This window comes from Marmota flaviventris, chromosome 18 (assembly GCF_047511675.1).
Source record: "Marmota flaviventris isolate mMarFla1 chromosome 18, mMarFla1.hap1, whole genome shotgun sequence".
Taxonomy (NCBI): Eukaryota; Metazoa; Chordata; class Mammalia; order Rodentia; family Sciuridae; genus Marmota; species Marmota flaviventris.
In genome coordinates this window covers 11,889,552-11,910,214 of record NC_092515.1, presented here as the reverse complement: position 1 = coordinate 11,910,214, position 20,663 = coordinate 11,889,552, and the positions used below count along the sequence as shown (strand labels likewise).

The following is a 20,663-nucleotide window of genomic DNA, read 5'->3' as shown; positions in this document are numbered from 1 at the left end:
GTACATGCACAGCTCTGGCTTTTGATATGTCCTTCCCTCTGCTTCCCATGCACTTTCCCACAGAACCATTGGCTGCCCCTCATCTCCAGGTGTGTACTCAGATATCCTCCTGGCTGTAAGACCTTCCTTGGTTCCTCTATCTTTAAAATGGAAAGCAACCACTTTTTAGCTCCCTTCCCTGCTGCCTTTTTCCCCGCAGCACTAATATTTAATCACCATTTGGCTCACTTGATATTCTACTTACATATAAATGAAGATCTGTAGACTATAATTTCCACGAGGGCAGGCATTTCTGTCCATTTTGCTCACCATTGTAACCCCTGCACCTAAAACAGCCTGGCTCATGGTAGGTGTCTGATAATATATGTAATAAATGCAAACATACAAAAGAGGCTTATTTATGTGTATTTGTTCATAGACACCTATTCATATGCCAAGATACCAAGACACTTCTGCCTGCACTAAAGTACCCATAGATGCCAAGATGTGCAGTCACAATGTGTGTATGCAGAGACATCACACACTGACACAGGCAGAGGTACATTAGTATTCACCCCTGTACATACCAAATGGCACACTCAGCCCTTCATACCAGCCCAGATAAGGCACATGCTCACACGTACACATGCATGCACCTGCCACAGTCACAGCTTAGTAGCCAGGGCATATAGAACACTCATGGTGTACCAGGCCCTGTTCTGAGCATTTTATGAGCTTTCTCTCTAGTCCCACAGTAGTGCTAAGAGGTGGTTACTACTGCTATTCCCATTTTATAGGGGAGGAAACTAAGACTCAGAGAATGGTAGGGACATGGCCATAGCATCAGGAAACAGCAGACCTGGGCCTCCATCAGAGTCCCTGCCTCCCTGATCCCACACCCACCCTGCATACTCCAGACACACTCAAGACAGGGCAGGGGCTGTCTTCCTCACCTGCGTTGATCAGACAGACATAGGTCTGCTGGCGTGCCTGCCTCTGTGGGAGACACATCTGACCCTCCAGGCAAACCCTCTCAGATGTGCCTTCCCTAGGGAGACACGGCCATACACAGTCTGGCAGAGCTATTCCTACCAAGGCATGGGACAAAAAAACACTTCCCCATTGTCATCCATATGTCCCAAGGGAGACCAGAGCTCCTTCCTCCCTCCTGACCCCCTGGTTTCCCATTCCTGTGAAGACAGGAACCATCCATGAGGGGCTTCAAGCCCCCCCCCCGCCTCCCCCCCGCTAAACTGCCTCTTTCTCTTCCTGCTTCTGCTCACTCCAGCTGTCAGCTGCCTTGATGTTTGATGCCGTGCATGTGGTGGTGAGCGCTGTCAGAGAGCTGAACCGCAGCCAGGAGATTGGTGTCAAGCCGCTGGCCTGTACTTCGGCCAACATTTGGCCCCATGGGACCAGCCTCATGAACTACCTGCGCATGGTGAGCCGGGAGCAGAGAGCATGTGGGAGGTGGGCAGTGGCCACCTCTGATGGGGACACTCACCATGTCCACCCTGCGGCCCTCTGCCCTCTCCCCTACCTCCAACCCTGCCTACCTACCGCCTTTGGGCTTCTTCTGGGCCTCCTCCTCATTCTTGCATCTTGTCTGTCCATTCCCAACTGTACTCTGCCTGTCTGGGCTGTATGCTCTCTCTGGGTCCTACTGTCTTGCTCCTGGTCTGCTTCCTTGTGCCATATCCCCTTGTTTCCTTGTGTGCTGTCTTCTTTTTTGACTGTGATCCCTTTCTTGGTCCCTTTCCTGTTCCTTCCCTTCCCATTTCTTATGGTTGTCTCGTCTCCACTGGGTCTTTCTGCCCATCTCTGGGCCCTGCCACCCCTCCCTCTGCCCCACCTCCCGCCCTGCTAGGTAGAGTATGATGGGCTGACCGGGCGGGTCGAGTTCAACAGCAAAGGGCAGAGGACCAACTACACCCTGCGCATCCTAGAGAAGTCCCGGCAGGGCCACCGTGAGGTGAGCAGGCCCAGGGTGTGATGTCAGAGCCTTGCTGGGATTTGGGTGGGGTGGGCCTAGAGACTGCTGTGTCCCTGGGCAGGGCCTGGGGCTGATGGCGCCCTCTCTGCCCCTAGATAGGGGTGTGGTACTCTAACCGGACCCTGGCCATGAATGCTACCACCTTGGACATCAACCTGTCACAGACGCTGGCCAACAAGACACTGGTGGTCACAACCATTCTGGTGAGTGGCCCTGGGGAAGGAGGGTGCTGTAGGTTAAAGGGTCCAAATGTTGGGCCTTCCCTGAGGAGTGATCCAGCTCAATGCCAGCTCTCTCTGAGGTGGAGGGATACTTTACTGGCATAGGTTACATTGTACCAGCTAGCAGGGGATGTGGCCCATGTATCCACTAACTCCCAACAGTGACCAGGTGTCATTATCCTAACCACATGGGAGCCAGATTCAGCCTTGGGCTCTTCATGTCTGGCCTATGTTGGGTTCTCCATAATAGTAATTTCTACAATAGTAATTTCTAGGTTGTTTTGTTACACTTGCCAACGTAGTATGTTGACACATGCCAACTTATTTAGTATCCATCCCAAGATGTGGAAACTAAAGATCAGAGAGGTAAAGCAACTTGCCCAGGGACACAGCACAAATACATGACATAGCCAGTACTGGAAACCATGTCTTTAAGGATCCAGAGTCTGAATCTTAAGTGCTGTGCTCGGAAGCTCCAGTCCTCTCCATACCTGAAGACCAGCTAAAGACATTGTTCTGTAGTCTTCAGGTTTCTGTTCCCGCATTTTATCAAGTCAAGGGTGGAGGGGTCTTGGGGTGTCAGTGATCATCCGCTGCACCAGGCACTATGCTGGGCCCTTACAGGTATTGCTCTTGAGACCTCACAGTAGCCTGTGAGGTTGATTTTATTTCCTCTCTTTTGATAGTAAGGAGACGTCATGCAGTGAGCCCTAGTGGGCCCGAGTGTCAGGCTTAGAGTCTGCGCCCTCCCTTTTGCACCCTGCTGCCTCCCATAAAGTCAGGGAGGTTCTGACGCACAGGGCCTGGTGAGAAGGGGCTTCCCTGAGCAGCTGCGCCTGAAGACAGCACATGCTGGGCAGCCACACTCTTCATAGCAGCCAAGTCCAGAGCCTGCTGGCTTCCCTTGTCCAAGGGAGCTGCTAATAGCTGTGGAGGCCAAGGTTCAAAGAGGATTTCTAGAAGGTTCCACAGGATGTCAGGGGTCCCATAAGTATCAAATCACAGAGCTCTTCCCTTGGTTTCTAAAAAGGAAACTCCTGATCTAAAGTGGAACTGGAATCTCTCCGGAGAAGGGCCAGTGAGCCTGTTGCAAAGGGACAGATGGCCTGCAGACAGGAAACCAGACACTTCCTAATAGCCTCACCAAGGGGCCCTGAAGGCTGGGCTGGCATGGAGCAGTGGGCACCTCTGTGCATGTAATGTGTAGTCAGTCCCTGAAGACGCCTGGAGGCAGAAGCACAGAGGTCCTTGGGGAACAAGGGTCAGAGTTCAGGAAGAAGATGTCAGGTGAACCAAGCCATGACCTGGCTCTGAGTCTCTCACATTCTCCCCTCTTCTCCCCAAAGCCTGAGAGCCGATATTATTCTTCTCCAGAGGTTCATTTTCCTCTTGATGGGTTGGTTCACTCACCCATTCCACAAATATTTCTAAAGCTGCTATGTGCCTGGCCTTCACACAAATTCTGGAGGCACAGAAATAAGTCATAGGTGCTCTCAGGTGGCACTGGGGAGGTGATCCCACCCTGAATACAGTTCTTGCAACCCAGGGTATTGAGGGGTTTCCTAACAAAGGAGGGACTGATGCAGCTGCAGCGGCCTGAGGAAAGCCTCAAGAAAAGGTGGCGTCAGATGGGGTTTTGGAAGTTGCATAGGAGTGTGGTGCAGAACATCCTGGAAGCAGGAGCAGGGGCCTCTGGATGTTTGTTAGTTTGGATGGGAGACAGTGGCCTCCGTGTGTACAACAGGATGTGTTTCCTTTCTTTTTGTGGTGCTGAGGATAGAACCCAGGGCCTCACACATCTAGGCAAGTGTTCTGCCACTGAGTCACACCCACAGCATTCACCAGTTTCTGACATGGGTTTTTGGGCAGGGCCCGTGTCAGAAACATGGGGATTCAGGTATGAGTCACTGATACCTTGGCCAGATGTGGGTCAGGACTTGTCTCATTCCCTACTCTGTCCTCAGGGCCTAGGATAGTGCCTGGCACCTGCATACATGAGGTGTGTGGATTGTGATGGGATAGATGTGGTCCAGGGGGGCTGTGGGGCAGAAGAGGGGAGGGGTCTCTGGAGGCCTGCTTATGCTTGCTCTTTACTTGGAAGAGAGTGCTGAGCAGGAAGGGCAGCACCAGATTCTGATGTCAGGAGAGTTCCTGGGTCCACATTGGAGGATGCTGGAGAGAAGACGCCTGGGTGGGAGGAAGGGGAGTCTGATGAGGATGTTAAGAAGCAGGGCAGACAGGACCAGCTGGGTGAGAGCGGAGGAGGCCACGTGATGGGGTGCAGGCTGGAGCTGTCTCTGGGGTGGGAGCTGTTTTAGTCAGCTTTTGTGTTACTGTGACCAAAAGTCCTGACAGGAACAATTGGAGGAGGAAAAGTTTATTTGAGATTCACAGTTTCAGAGGTCTTAGTCCTTAGATCGCCAGCTCCATTCCTCAGGGCTTGAGGTGAGGCAGAACATCATGGTGCAAGGATGTGGTGAAGGAAAGCGCTGAGAACAAGGCACCCAGAAAGGAGAGAGGGCGGGCCGGGGGCACGCTCCACTTGCCAGATATGCCCTCCGTGACCCACCTCCTCCAGCCACACTTTACCTGCCTTCAGTTACTACTCAGTTAATCCCCGTCTGGGGATTAATTTACTGATTGGCTTAAGGCTCTCATAGCCGAATCATTTCACCTTTAAACCTTGTATTGTCTCACACATGAGCTTTTGGGGGACACATCATATCTAAACCATAATAGGGGCACTCAGCTCTGGAGCTGCAGAGGGTGAGCTGGCTATGAGGTTGCGTGAGGTGGGGGTGTAGAAGTCCTGAGGAGATGAGGTTGGGCTGGGACCTGCCTTCCTCAGTCTGTGGCCTCACTCCAGTCTTTGGTGACTGGTATGGCAGTATGAGCCCCTACTGTGGGGCAGTCAGACCTTAATCCATTCCTGGCTCCCATTCAAGCTCTCTAACTATCCAGTTTCCATACCTTCATCTGTAAAATGAGCCCACTGGGCCACCTCAAGAGGCCTCAGGAGCAGTGCATGTGCTCGTCCCTGCAGTGCCCAGCATACAAGAGCGCCAGGTGCACCAGTGCTCTCCCTCACCCTTCCGCACCCTCTTGTACTTGCATCCATGAAGAAAATAGCTGCCACTGTGGCCAACACCTCTGAGCACTGTGCACAGTCCTTCGCTGGTGTTACTCAATTTCCATAGCAGCCCTGCAATGAGTATCTTTATGACCCTGTTTTTCAGATGAATAAACTAAAGACACAGGGGGGATAAGTGACATGCCAAAGGTCACAGCGAGAATATAGTAGAGAGTAGAGCCGATTTAGGTTGACAAAACCTATATGCCCGTTCTTTGCACTCTATTGCCCCAGGTTCTGATGCTTCTTGAGTCTTCAGGGTGGTGTTCTGGGCCTGGCACTGCTGTTCACAGTATTCATAACACAGTGGGGCTGAGCTAGATCAAGGTCATATAACTGTATTCCAGGAAGTCACAGACATGGATTTAAGTCCAGGACAATCAGCTTTTGAAGCATGTTCTAGAACCATCCTCTTTTAATTTTGTTTTTACTTTCAGGAGATTTTTTTCCCCTTGCGGTGCTGGGCATGGAACCTAGAGACTTGAACATGATAGGCAAGTGTCCCACCACTGAGCTACATCTCCAACCTCAAGAGACTTTTAATGAAATATAACATGCACATAGAAACTTGCAGAAATTGTAAATGTAACTTCACAGAATTTTCAAAATCTGAACATATTCGTGCTATCTATGCAACCAGCCCCCAACTCCTGAAAGCTCCTTGTGCCCCTTTCTGTCACTAACCTCTCAACTTCCCTCACCAGAGTAGCTTTGCCTGCCTATGAACTTAATATAAATGACATCATACTGGTAACCCTTATGTCTGACTCCCTTTGCTCATAAACTTTATGTTTATGAGATTCACTTGCATCATTGCATGTAGTTTAGACTTGTATGTTCTGTGATACAAAGTTACTACAGTTTACTTACCCATCAAATGTAGGTGGAAATTTGAATTATTTCTGATTTTCACTGTTATGAACAGTACTACTAGTTACATTCTCTCCCATGAACTTGTACTGGAATGTCTATGGCAGATGTTTCAGGGAGAGTTGCTGGGTCACAGGTGCATGTTTCAGCTTCTTAGCTACTGCAAAAGCGTTTTCCAAGTGTTTGCACCACTGCATTCCCTGAGCAGTGTATGATTGACAGTTCCAGTTGCTCTTCATTGTTCCCAGTGGTGAGTATATTAATAGGTACCAGTGATATGTGGTTGTTTTCATTTGTACTTGATCACTTTTTTGTGTTTATCAGCTATTTGGAAATCCTTCTTTGAGAAGTTCTTGCTCAAGTCTTTGTCTATTTTTTAAAAATTGGGATATATGACCTTTTTATTGATTTTGGAGTTATTCATATATTCTGGATTCCAGTTCTTGGTGAGATATGTGTATTGCAAATATTGGCTCTCCTTTTATGGCTTACTTTTTTATTCTCAGTTGTATATTTTGACAAGAAGACTTAATTTTTAATTTTACTAAGATCTATTTTATGCATTTTTTTGGTTAATGTTTTAGAATTTAAGAATTCCTTGCTTACCACAAGGTTATGCAGGTATTTTATTTATTTTCTGAAAACTTAATAATTTTGCCTTTTACATTTAAATCTGTGTTCCATCTGAAATTGATTTCTATGAATCATGTGAAGTGGGAGGTGGTTAGAATACATTTTTTTTCCCACATGGATGTTTAATTGAATGGTACCATTTTTGTGTCTGTGTGTGTAGGTATTGGAGAATTGAACCCAGGGCCTTGCATATTCTAGGCAAGTATTCTACCACTAAGCTACATTCTTAGTCTTTTAAAATTTGTCTTGAGATAGGATCTCACCAAGTCACTGAGGCTGGCTTCAAACTTTTGATCCTCCTGCCTCAGCCTCCTGAGTAACTGGAATCATAGATGCATGCTACCACACCCAGATGAATAGCACCATTTATTAAAAATGAACATTTTCCTCTCTTCCCCACAGTCTTTTTTTTTAAAAAAAATATTTATTTATTTATTTATTAGTTGTAGTTGGACACAATATCTTTATTTTATTTATTTATTCTTATATAGTGCTAAGGATCGAACCCAGGGCTTCGGATGTACTAGGCGAGCACTCTACCACTGAGCCACAACCCCAGTCCCTCTTCCCTGAAGTCTTATCTTTGTCATAAATCAATATTCATTTATGCGTGATTTTTCTGATACTCCATTTAATTGTCCATTGCCCCTCTGTTTCTAATACCTCATTGTCTTAAAATTATAGCTTAATTTAAATGTTAACTTTGTGTGGAGTTATCTACCAGTTTTGATGATCTTTAGGATTGCTTTGGCCTTTCTTGACCTTTTGCATTTCTGTATACCAACCACGGAGTCACATCACCAGTCTTTTATTTTTTATTTTGAGACAGGGCCTCACTAGTTGCTGAGGCTAACTTTGAACTTGGGATCCTCCTGCCTTAGCCTCCTGAGCTGCTGGGATTACAGGAGGCATGTCCCCCCACCCCCAGCTGCATTTCCATATACTTTTAAATATCAGACTTTAGTTTAAAAAATTCATGACCTTGAGGGAGGGACAGAGATAATGAAAATCTAGGTAAAATAGAATTCAAAGGATAAAGGGGGTAAGGAGTGAAAAATCAGCCCCCTTCCCTCCCTAGTCCCTCATTTTTCTTTTCTCAGAGGCCACCATCCTTCTAGAAATGTCTGTGCATGTACAATCACATTCCTGTTCTTTCTGTCACAAAGAATAGCATATTGTACACGTTGTTCTGTAGCTTGTTTTTTTCCTCTTAATATATCTTATAGACTTTGCTATTTTAGTAGTTGCCTGGGATTCTTTTATGACATCGATGATCTCTTTATCTTGTCTCAAATTAAGTTGTTTCAGTCATTGTTCCCACCACAGGCACTGCTGTGATGACTTTCCTGGACCTGTGTTTGGCTGTAGATGCACACCATTCAAGGGGAGCTCTTAGAGACAGACTCACAGTGCCCCACTGCCTGCTTGCCATGTAGGACTTTCACCTTAGACTCTTTTTGCAGAAACCTGAAGATATTGGATTAGGGGCTTCTTAAAAACCTTTGGTTGGGAGGGTCCAGGGCTCTGAATCTTAGATCATTGTTTTCTGACCCGAGTTCTATCTTAGGACCCAGTTTCTGTTTTTGTCTCTATAAGCTCAGACTCTGATTCTGAGACCTTAAACCCAATTTCCTCAATATTGAATTTGAAGATCAGCTTGGCATAGTGGAAAGAACAAGGGCTTCAGAGTACACATTGGGTTGTGAATCTCAGCTTTGTCCTGTATCCCTTCCCGTGGCTCTGCTTTAGCTGTGTGTCTTTGTGCTGGACGCTTTACCTTCCTAAGCCTCGTTTTCCTCCCCTGTATACCAAGAAGGCTGTATGAAAGACTTCCAGCTCCAACATGGGTACTTCTCTTAGAATTCTTGATTTCTGAGCCTCTAATTTTGGTACCTGACCCAGAGCCCCATCTCTGTGTCTGGCTTCTCCCATGTCCACATTATGATTCTGTCCAGTTGAGCTCAGTCTAGCATAGGTGGAGCAGAGCTTTAGAATCAGATTGACTTGTCCTACTGAGTTACTTATGACTTCATTCTCTGGACCTCAGTGTCCTCATCTCTAAAGCAGAGGTAATAATACCGACCTCCCACACTGACAGAAGAGCTGTCACACAGCAAGCCCACAAGAAATGCTAGCTGCTGCTGCTATTATTAGTATTATCTCACATTCCTGCTCCCAGTTCCACACTTTTGGATTTGAAAAGGCAGCTTGGTAGAGAAAGAGAAATACTGACTTCCCCCATCCGGTTGTCCCTCAGCTGTGGGCCTCTGGTCTCCTGGAGTCCAGTGCCAATGACAGGAGGCTTAATGGGAGGTGATTCTATCTATTGCTATGTAACAAACCACCTCCAAACTCAAAGACTTAAAATAATAATGATTCATTAGTTCTTGAGATTCTGTGGGTTAAGTGGGCAGCTTTTTGCTGGTCTTGTCTGGGCTCACTGTGACTGTATTTAGTTGGTGGCCAGATTTCACAGGAAGGGCCAGAATGCCTCTAAGTACTGGCTCTTGGCTGGCCCGCCTTGGTCTACTCATCATCCAGCAGGCTAGCCTGGATTTCTTTACATGGGTATCCCTGAGAACCGTTCTGAAAGCAGAGGCTCTAGAATTCACACATTCTGTTGGCCAAAGCAAGTCATCAGGGCAGCTTGGCCCAAGTAGTGGGAAGGTAGACTGCACCTGGAAGAGGCAGCAAAATATTATGTTCTCATCTATCACAGAACTCACTAATTATAAATGGTGACAGGTCATGCCCTTTAGGAACCTCAGTGTACACATGTGTAAAAATGAGTCTAATATTGCTTATTTATTTATTTAGGGATGCTTGAGATTGAATCTAGGGCACTCTACCACTGAAATAAATCCCCAGCCCTTACTATTTTTTATTTTGAGACAGGATCTCACTAAATTGCTCAGGCTGGTCTTAAACTTGCAATCCTCCTGCTTCAGCCTTCTGAAGGATTACAGGCATGAGCCACCACACACACACACCTAATATTGCTTGTTTTACTGTAAGGTATCTGTGAGGAGCTAAAGTGAGGTAATGGAGAGAACACAAACAGCTGGTGCTTAATACACGGTAATCATCATGGATGTTATGACCAAAATTTTCTACTGGTTATTTCCTAAGTTATTTCACTCATTAGTCCAAAGAGACACTGTACAACAACCATTTAGACAATCACTGTGTCAAGATAGGTTTCCCTTTTGTATGATCTTCTCCGCATTACTTGTCTTACTAGCATTTGGGATGTTCTCTTTGCTTTTGTGTTTCTTTGGCATAATGGGGTCAGTAAAACTTGCTTACAACCCTCAGAAATAAGCATCTGTGTAGCAAAAGGCCAGGGATTACAAACTGGCAGGTGTGTGTGTTTGGCCTGCAGAGCATTAAAATAAATGGTATTAGAATCTGAATTAGTTGCTAACATTTATAATCAGGAGATTTTACGAAACAATCTAGGTTTCCAAATTCTGTTGAAATCACACCATCTGGCATCTCAAGCCTGCTTCCCTCATAGTAGTGCTGGGCTGGAGCTAAATCCTGGTAGGGGACACATTCTTTGGTCCATTGGTGGCTCATGAATTCAGCTTATTAAGTCACTCCTGGTAGCATGAAAAAATGAAATAGGGCAGAAAAGAAAATACCAGTGTACTGCCTATGATCACTAAGGGCAAGGACTACTTTGTGGAATTAGGTCTAGTTGTGTGTGTGCATGTGTTGGGGGTGACTTGAGTTGCAAGGTAAACTCTCTTTTACTGTGGTTCATAACTAAAAAAACAGAAAGCCCTGTTCCAGTTTGACACAAGCTCTATCCAATCCTATTTTCTTCCAATCTCTCTCCTCCCTTATAGGCATTTCAGCTGGAGACCAAGGAACATCAGGTTGGCTGAGGAGATTAAGATGGCTCCCTGTGATCTGCTAGGGGCTGGCAGGGTTCATGAAGCTTTCCTCCGAGATTTTAGGCCCCTTTCCCACTTGGAGCATTTGTAAGTGAGGACATGTGCAGTGAATCTGTCCTCCCAACTCTGCAAGCAGATTGCTGCTCTGGCTGCCTGGTCCAGGCCCTTGAGGCTCACTGGGGCTCTGGGATCTCCAGTCCAGCTGGAGATATCCAGTCTTTGACCCCTGCTCTCTTTGCTCACCCAGGAAAACCCGTATGTCATGCGACGACCCAACTTCCAGGCCCTGTCAGGGAACGAGCGCTTTGAGGGTTTCTGTGTGGACATGCTTCGGGAGCTGGCTGAGCTGCTGCGCTTCCGCTACCGCCTGCGGTTGGTGGAGGATGGGCTGTATGGGGCGCCTGAGCCCAATGGCTCCTGGACAGGCATGGTTGGCGAGCTCATCAACCGGGTACGTCTGGGCCAGGGATGGGGAAGAGGTCTTGGAGTGGGCAAGTGAGGGAGGGAGGGCAGCAAGTGTAGCCTCAGAACCTGTCTGACACATGGCAAAAAGAGAGTCATTAAAGGCCCCTCCGCCAGCCTGGGTGATAGGGGCTGGGCACCTGTGTTTGGGAGCCCCATGAGGCTGGACAGTGTATCACCCCATGCCCCCTGTCCCCAACCGGCCACCTTGGCTTAATCAGTGCTCAAAGATTTATTGAGTGGATGAAATAACACAGAGTGGGGATGGAGTGCAGATCTGAGTGATCATGTCAGGCTTCCTGTAGGAGCTGAAGCTCAGAATAGGGGCTCACCTTGTTTGTGTGCTCTGCCCAGTATTGCAAAGGAGGACTGGCATATTGTGGGCATCGAGAGATGCTTCTCAGACTTACACATTCACTCAGTCAGTAGTTTTTGGAATACCTATGGTGTGCCTTTCCCCTTGTTGGGCATGAGATATAGCAAGTGGGGAGCACCATAGACCTTGGCCTACCCCTAAGAACTTGAAGTCTCTTTAGGGTTCAGGAAGCAAATGATCATACCCTAGAGCCATTTGGTCTAAAATGGAAAAAACTCAGAGGAGGGGCCCATGGCAGGCACTGGACCCAGGTTCCACAGAGGGCTTTCTGGAAGAGGCAATGCCCAAATCATTTCATGGAGGGTATGAAGAAGTCAGCAGGTGATGGGGTACAGGGGGGGATGTATTTGGAGCAGAGGAAACAGCATCTACAAAGCTGGGGGGCCTGAGAGAGTGGGGAGCTCTGGAAGAGCTAGCTGGGCCTGCAAGTGGGCAGGACTTGGATGAAGGTGAGGAGGGATAAGAGGCAGGGCCATGGGAGGCAAGGGTGCCGTGCAAAGAATGTTTTGGAGTCAGACCAACCTGAACTGGAATCCTTGGGTGAGTCATTTCTTCAAATCCTTTTTTCCCCTCCCTAAGGTAGAGATAGGACCTGACAGGTCTGTGGTGAGTAGAGACAAGTTCCTCACACACTGCTTATCAGATAGTGGGGACCAAGGTGGTGTTCCTATTTCTATTTCAGATGGAGAAATTGGGAGGGCACATGGCAAGAGACAAGACTGTGCCAAACAGGCCCCAGTTTAAGTCACACTCAGAGCTAGTGTGAAGAGCAAGGAACTGGCCAGGAACAGTCAGGGTGGCCTTGACATTGGACTTGGCTGAACACATCAGAGATTCTTAGCTCCTATCTCTCCTATGCCAGAATTTACTACATCCAAGCCCCTGAATGTCACCAGGATAGACATGAGTAGGGCACTTTGCTTGACAAGGACATTTATCCCTTAGGGCACTGATATTCAAGTTATTCTGACTGGAACTTTTTTCTATTATTGAAAGCTTCTTCTGAATCCTGGACAAAAGGAGAGCTCTGGTGGAGCAGAGTCCCTGAGTCCTGGCTGCTTGGTCTCCCCCCCCCCCCAACTCCCGGGGCAGGCCCTGAGGCACTGCCTCCTCGTCAGGCTGCCATCTGGTTTGAAAGCTTCTGCCCCAGGGTGGGTTTTAAGGCCTGAAGCCCAAAGAGGCACCTGATGAGACAGAGGGCAGAGGCCCAGAACTGGTGGCCCTGCTCCCACCAGACTGCTAAGCTTCCCATGACCTGTTTCCACAGTCTGGTCCTCAGTCATATGAGCTCAGAAATTTTCTTTGATTAGGAACCCTAGAAATAGGCTCTGGGGCTGGGGTTATGGCTCAGAGGTAGAGCGCTCACCTACCATGCATGAAGCACTGGGTTCCGTCTTCAGCACCACATAAAAATAAAATAAAGATATTGTTATAACTAAAAATAAATATTAAAAGAAAGAAAAGAAATAAGCAACTGAAGATCTATAAACTGCATGCCAGTTTATTCATCAAAAAAGAAGGAAGTTCTGGAACAGTAATTATTTACAGCTGCCCAACCTTGGGCCAGTCTTAACCTTTGTGTTTCTGGACCTGCTCAGTGGGGTGGGCAAGATTATTTGGTGCTGGGGGACAAGCTTTTGTGATTGGTTGCTGTGACTTTAACCCTGAGTCTTGGCTCTGCTGTGCCCCAGTTATGTGACCTTGATCAGGCTATTTAACCTCCCTGTCACTTAGTTTCTTCAACTGTAAAATAAGTGTGAACATGAAATGAATGAGTCCACTTAAGAGGCCTAAAAAGGGCCTGGAGGGTAGGAAGTGATAAGTGCCTATGTCCTATGCTCTTGTTGTTCTTATTCCTCTTGGCATGGCCAGCTCAAGAGTACATTCATGTTCTTATCCACTAGCTACCCAGCTAGTATTGATTGAGCACCTACTGTGTACTGGGCCCTGTGCTTTATCCTGGGGTACAGTAGTGAACAAGGCGGATCTGGGATAGCCTCTACTGCTGAGTGTAGTAAAGAGTTCAGGCCTCAGCAAATTAATGGGATGCCCTCAAAGACTTTGGGTTGGCTCCATTGTAGGAGGGGGTGCAGGCAGCAGTGGCAGCAGGACTAGTAAGGAGGTTCAGGGTGAGATGGTGTACCTGGGCCCCAACACAGCAGGGATGGAGACTTGGGGAGGGATTGTAGAGCCCAGGTCTTGGTAACAGCCTTGGGAGTGGAAGCAGGAGGGAGAAGGCAGGCGGGTGTTCTTCCCTTGTCTGGCTGGGGCAGCTGGCAGCGATGACATTTATGGAGAGAACAGTGGAGGAGGAGCAGGCTGCGAATGCTAAGCAGGGTGGGGCTCAGCCTTGCTGAGTCTGCGCTGCCAGCAGAGCTATGTGGGAATCGCCGCCACATCACCACGACAGCAGCAGCTGCTGTTGGCCGACTTCACACTGTGTGCCAGGAATGTTCCAAGTGTTACTTAACTTCGTTCTCATAACAATTCTTCATAGTGCAGAGGTTCACTGTCCTCCTACCAATGTAAGATCTGGGGCTCAGCAGCAAAGGGACTTGCCCCCAACTCACAGTGCTGTAGCAGGTGTCTGTCCCCAGGCCCATGCCATTTCAAAACCCCTAGCAGATACTAGAAAAGCCAGGAAAAATGTAGAAATTCACTTTTGCTGATCCAAGCACTCCTGTCCAGGCTTTGACTTGTGTTCACTCCTGGATGCCTCACGACCACCCAGCAAGGGACTGGCATTAGCCCCATTTTCTCAAATGCATAGAGTGAGGCACCAAGGTACTATGTCCAGCCTGTACAACAAATGACTGAGAGAACTACAGTGGGCACCCCAGTGGACTAGCTGGGAGATGGAGAGTGAATTTCAGATGGAAGACAGCCCTGGATGCTGGCATCTCTCCATTCCCAGTCACCCTTGGCTTGGGCCAGGTATCCTTGACCAGTGTCAAATTATGGTCCCTTTATTCCACCCAGTGGCCACTGCTGGAATTGGCCTCCTCCTCCCTGTCGCTGCTTTGGTGTGAATTGAAGCTCTTCTCCTCAGCCTCCTGGCCTCATGTCTCTCCATGCCTCAGTTGATCCTACGGCAGAATCTCTCTATAATTAAGTCTGACCTGTCCTTCATACTTTAGGTGAAACTCCATGGCTTCAGGATAAAATCTGTGCCTTCTGGTCTGGCCCTCAAGGGTAGAACAGATATCAGGTTAGGGTCCCAGGAGCATACTCAAGTCAGATTTACAGGCCAGGAGCATGGGAGGTACCCCTGGAAACCTGCCCTGTTAGGGATTGCAGGAAGCAGGCATGGGCAGAGGGTGAAGTTGAACTGCAATACAGGCCTGCTGTCCTATAGTCCTCCACCATGGACAGCTCCAGAGTTGGAATGGCCATCAAGGACATCCCTCCTAAGGTAATGGACCAAGCCTTTATGTCCCCCACAGATGCCATTGGACATGGACTGTCCTCGGGGTGGGTCACCTTGGGTGAAGAGCTGTCCTGTCTCCTATTGTCAGAACTGAGAGCCATCAGCCAACAACACCCTGGGCAGCTAGAGCAGTGAATGCTCTGACAATGAATGAGGGTTGAGGAGCCACCATGGCATCCAGTATACCAGCACACCAATTTGGAGCTGGACCACCAGCCCCAGATTTCCTGAAGTCCCACAAAATCCCTGCCAGGCTGCTTTATGTCCAGAACCTCGATTTCCCTTCCTGAAATGGGGCTCATATTACCTCACAAAGTATGGGGGAGCTAAATGCGGCTAATACCAGTCCCTTGCTGGGTGATTGTGAGGAGTCAAGGAGTGAATACAAGTCAAAGCTGGACAAGAGCCTGGACAGGAGTGCTTGATCAGCAACAGTGAATTTCTACATTATTCCTGGATTTTCAAGTATCTGCTGGGGGTTTTGAAAAGGCATGGGCCTTGGGACAGATACTTGCTACAGCACTATGAGTTGGGGGCAAGTCCCTTTGCTGCTGAGCCCCAGATCTCACATTGGTAGGAGGACAGCCAACCTCTGGGCCATGAAGGATCATTATGAGAACTGTAGAACTGCTGTTCCTAACCCCTCCATCTAATGTCTGATTTCAGGTTTTTGTTTCGTTTTTAAGGCACTGGGGGTTGAACCTAGGGGCACTCAACTACTGAGCTAAATCCTCAGTCCTTTTTTATTTTTTATTTTGAGACAGGGACTCACTACATTGCCCAGTCTGGCTTCAAGCTTGCCATCCTTCTGCCATTAGCCTCCCAATTAGCTGGGATTACAGGTGTGCACACCACATCTGGCTGATTTCAACCTTCTTACTTATAGTCCTCATCAAACCTTGTCTCCTGGGGATGCACAAAGTCCCCTAGATGCCATTTTCAAATACCATATCACAATTGTCTTCCAATTTCAAAATTTTTATGCGTTGAGAAAATCATAGGTGAGAGAGAAAATGAATATCAATACAGAATATCTCTGCTTTATGATTTTAAAAATCATCTCATTTTATGCATAGATTTTTGAGCCATTTTATAGTTTTATATCATATTGTGTTTCAGGTTATAAAACAATATATGGTAAGTATAATTCCATTTCACATAAAATGTATATATACATCAAAAAATTATAAGTGCTTCTGTATGCCATCAAAAGTTGTTGTATAGCTAGGAAGTAGACCAGTGTAGAGTGAATGCTTGCATGTGCAAGGCCCTGAGTTCAGAAGTTGCTCCAAGCCATTTAAAAACAGTTTCTTTATGTTCATTAATTACATATGTAATACAAAGTGATGCAAAATCACATTTTGGAGATAACCACTATTATGAGTGTGGGTATATTTTTGTAACTCATTTTCTATAAACTCATTAATACATGTATTTAAAGTTTTAAACTTTTATTTTTTATAAAAATGGTATCCAGCCAGGCACAGTGACACACACTTATAATTCTAGTGACTTGGGAGGCTGAGGCAGAAAGACCAAAAGTTCAAGGCCAGCCTAGTCCATTTAGTGAGACTCTGTCTCAAAATAAAAAGCGTGTGAGGCTGGGGGTGGGGTGGGGTGGAAATACAGCTCAGTGGTAGATCACCCCTGATTTCAGTTCCCAGTACTGGAGAGGAAAAAAGTATCCTGTTACAGATACTATTTTGTAATTTGCTTTTTTTCACTTATAGCTTGACATTTTTTCTGTTGGTACACATATTTCTGCCTTTTAAAAGGGCGGGTGGTGGCTAGGGATATAGCTTAGCAGTAGAGTGCTTGCCTAGCATGTGTGAGGTCCTAGGTTCAGTTCCAAGTGTGGGTGGGGGGAGAGTGAAGAGGGGGAAAGGAGAACACAGGGGCTTACCAAAGGGCTGTGAGTGAATTTTCCACATGGATCTGCCTTATTTTTTAAAAGTGACCAAAAAAAGGCAGATACATTTAGCCATTCATTTATTGATTAACTTATTTATTAAGCACCTGTTGTGCACATGACCCTGTTCCAACCACTAGGAGGAAGCAGTGTACAGAACAGATATACTTCCTACCTACCCTGAAGCTAATGTTTCATTTTTTTTTTATTGGATCTTTATAGTTCTTCATAGTAATTGGGTTCAGCCCAAAAAACTCATGCATGCTTGGAAATCGATTTCAGTTCATGATCCTTCCCTTTTCCTTACCATCCTCCCTCCCCTCTCCCATTCTCTTTCCACTACTAGACTTCCTTTTGTTTATCTATTAATTTATATTCAATTGATTATTTATGTTATCCTATCCTTCCCTTCCCCTTTCCTTTATTTTACTCTAACTTCTGCATATGAGAGAAAACATTCAACCTTTGAGTTTCTGAAGTTTGGCTTATTTCACTTAGCATGATATTCTCCATTTCCATCCATGTACCAGAAAATGCCATAATTTTAGTTTTTTTTTTTTTTTTAATGACTGAGTAGAACTTCATCATATATGTATACTACAGTCTCTTAATCCATTCATCTACTGACGGGCATCTGGGTTGATTCTATAGTTTAGCTATTGTGAATTGTGCTGCTATAAACATTTGGCTGTATCACTGTATTGCTGTAGTATGCTGATTTTAGATATTTTGGGAAAATATCAAGGAGTGGGATAACTGGGTCATATGGTGGTTCCATCCCTAGTTTTTTGAGGAATCTCCATATAGCTTTCTAGAGTAGTTGTACTAGTCTGCAATCCCACCAACAATGTACACGAGTACCTTTTCATCACAACCTTACCAGTATTTGTTGTTGTTCATAGTCTTGATCATTGCCATTGGATTGGAGCAAGATGGAATCTGAGTGTAGTTTTGATTTTCATGTCCCTGATTCCTAGAAATGTTGAACTTTTTCTCATATATTTGTTTATTCATTAGCCATATGTGTTTCTTCTTTTGAGAAAAAAAATTTAAAATCTTTTGCCCATTTATGGATTGGGTTATTTATTTACTTATCTATTGGCATCTGCTGAGCCCCAGATCTCACATTGGTAGGAGGACAGCCAACCTCTGGGCCATGAAGAATCATTATGAGAACTGTAGAACTGCTGTTCCTAACCCCTCCATCTAATGTCTGATTTCAGGTTGTTGTTTTTTTTTTTTTTAAGGCACTGGGGTTTGAACCTAGGGGCACTCAACTACTGTTTTTTGAGGTCTTTGTGTGTTCTGGATATTAATCTCCTATCAGAGGAGTAGCTGGCCAAGATTTTCTCCCATTCTGTCAGCCCTCTCTTCACGCTCTTAATTGTTTCCTTTGTTGTGCAGAAGCTTTTTAGTTTGATGGCGTCCCACTTGCTGATTTTTGGTTTTATTTCTTGTGCTTTGGGGGTCTTGTTAAAGAAGTCAGTACCAGTACCTCTATGATGAAGTGTTAACCCTGTGTTTTCTTCTAGAAGTTGTAAAGTTTGTGGCCTAATTTCTAAGTCTTTGATCCATTTCAATTTGAGTTTTGTGCAAGGCGAGATATAGGGGTCTAGTTTTGTTTTTCTACATATCGCTGTCCACTTTTCCCAGCACCATTTTTAGGCTATCTTTTCTCCAAAAAAAAAAAAAAAAAAAAAAAAAAAAAAAATATATATATATATATATATATATATATATATTGGCCATCTTTGTCAAATATCAGAAGGCTGTAGGTATGTGGATTTGTCTCTGTGTCTTCTGTTCTTTTCCATTGGTCTTCATGTTTATTTTGATGGCAATATCATGCTCTCTAGAATAATTTCAGATCAGGTATTGTGATGCCTCCTGTGAAACTAATGTTTTAGTGGGGAAGCTGACAGCATATATATTAATGTCATGCCAGATGGTGAATGCATTGTGAATAGAAATAAAATAGGGTAAGGGATAAGAAGTATTTGGTGCATAGATATGTTTTGGGTGGTTAGGTGGAGTTTGGGGAAAAAGCCTGAGTGAGATGAGGAAATCAGCCCTGAGAAGACCTGTTAGGAAGTGGGTGACAAGGACAGGGGCTTTGTCTCTGTGTCCCACTTCTGTATTCCCAGCTCTTAGAACTGTCAAACACCCAGCAGGTACTCAGTAAATACTTGCTAACGGATTGGTAAGTCTGGGGGAACAATATTTTCCGGGTCGAGTACAAAACCTGGAGGTCAAACTGAGCTTTCCTGTGTCCAGGAAGCAGTGATGGGGCTGGAAGGGCTGAGGAGAGGGAGCGAGGGAGCCCATGGGGCAGTGAGGTCCAAGAGAAGGCTCAGATCAAGGGCGGTGGGGTCTGGAAGGCACAGGTAAGGATTTGGGATGTTATTTTTATTGTGTTACAAAGCCATTGTATGGGTTTTTTTTTTAAGAATTTAAAAAAATTTTTATTAGTTATTGATGAACCTTTATTTATTTATTTGTTTGTTTCTTTATATGTGGTACTGAGAATCGAACCCACATGCCAGGCAAGTGCTGTACCACTGAGCCACAACCCAGCTCCCTATTGTATGGTTTAAGTGGGAGATGTACTGTGATTTTTTTTTCTCCTTTTTATTGAAGTGAAATTCATAAAATTAACTATTTAAAAGATACATATCAGTGGCATATAGTACATTCACAGTGTTATGTAATCACCGCCTGTTTGTAATTCCAAAACATTTTCATAACCCCCAAAGAAAACCTTGTACTTACTAAGTAGTCACTTCCCATTCCCCCTTCTCTCTCCCACCCCTGGAAACCACCAATCTTTCTGTCTCCATGGATTTACTTATTATAGATATTTCATGTAAATGGAATCATCTAGCCTGTTATTTCTGGCTTCTTTCACTTAGCATCACTTAGCATGGTGTTTTCAAGGTTCATCCACATTGTAACAGTTCTCAGCACTACATTCCTCATTATAGCTGAATAATATTCCATTGCATGGATATGCCATCTGGATCTAATTTTTAAAATTTCTTAAAAGTGATCACTCTGGCTATTCTCTTGAGAAATAGCCATAGTGGGGCAAGAGTAGAAGCAGATGGTTCATGTAGGAAGCTATTGGATCAGAAAAGGTGTGGGCCAGAGAAGACATTGACTTGGGCATGAGAGACATTTGTGGCAGAGGTGCTACCAGATTGGATGTATACAAGTGGAATCAGAGATGACTGGGGAGTTTGGCCAGAGCAGCTGGGTAAACAATGCAGGCCAGTTTCCACCATGGGGTGGTTGGGTTGAGAAACAAGTGTTATGTCTGGACATGGATTCTTCAAGATGCTTGTCTGAAATTGAAGGGAAGATGTATGGGTTCCATTGTGTGTCTGGAGCATGAATTAACGAACTCATCCCCTATTGATGGATATCTGGTCATTTCCTGTTTTGCTAGCACAGACAATGCCCCTGTAGACTTGGCCTGTGAATTTGCAGGAGTGTTCCTGGGTGACACATTTTAAGAAGTAGAACTTCTGGGTCAAGGGTATGAAATTTTTTAAAGTATATATTGCTAAGTGGCTATTGAAAAAGGTTTTACCAATGTATATTCCCACCAAAAGTGCATGAGAATATCAAATTTCCCACATTCTTGCTAACAGCGGATATTATCAATCTTAAAAAAAAATCTTTGCCAATCTGAAAAGCTAAAAATAATATCTGATTTTTTTAATATTTATTTTTTAGTTGTAGTTGGACACAATACCTTTATTTTA

At 45.5% G+C, this 20,663-nt stretch overlaps 1 protein-coding gene across 2 annotated transcripts in view; it reads left to right on the top strand.

The window, feature by feature from the left end:
• Positions 1-20,663, top strand: part of Grik5 (glutamate ionotropic receptor kainate type subunit 5) — a 58,405-nt gene that overhangs the window by 11,998 nt on the left and 25,744 nt on the right. For both annotated transcript variants that reach the window (XM_027945803.2, XM_027945804.2), the window contains exons 9-12: positions 1,268-1,420; positions 1,847-1,951; positions 2,068-2,175; positions 10,973-11,176. In XM_027945803.2, the coding sequence (XP_027801604.2) occupies positions 1,268-1,420; positions 1,847-1,951; positions 2,068-2,175; positions 10,973-11,176 (570 nt within the window). The remainder of the gene's footprint in view (positions 1-1,267; positions 1,421-1,846; positions 1,952-2,067; positions 2,176-10,972; positions 11,177-20,663) is intronic.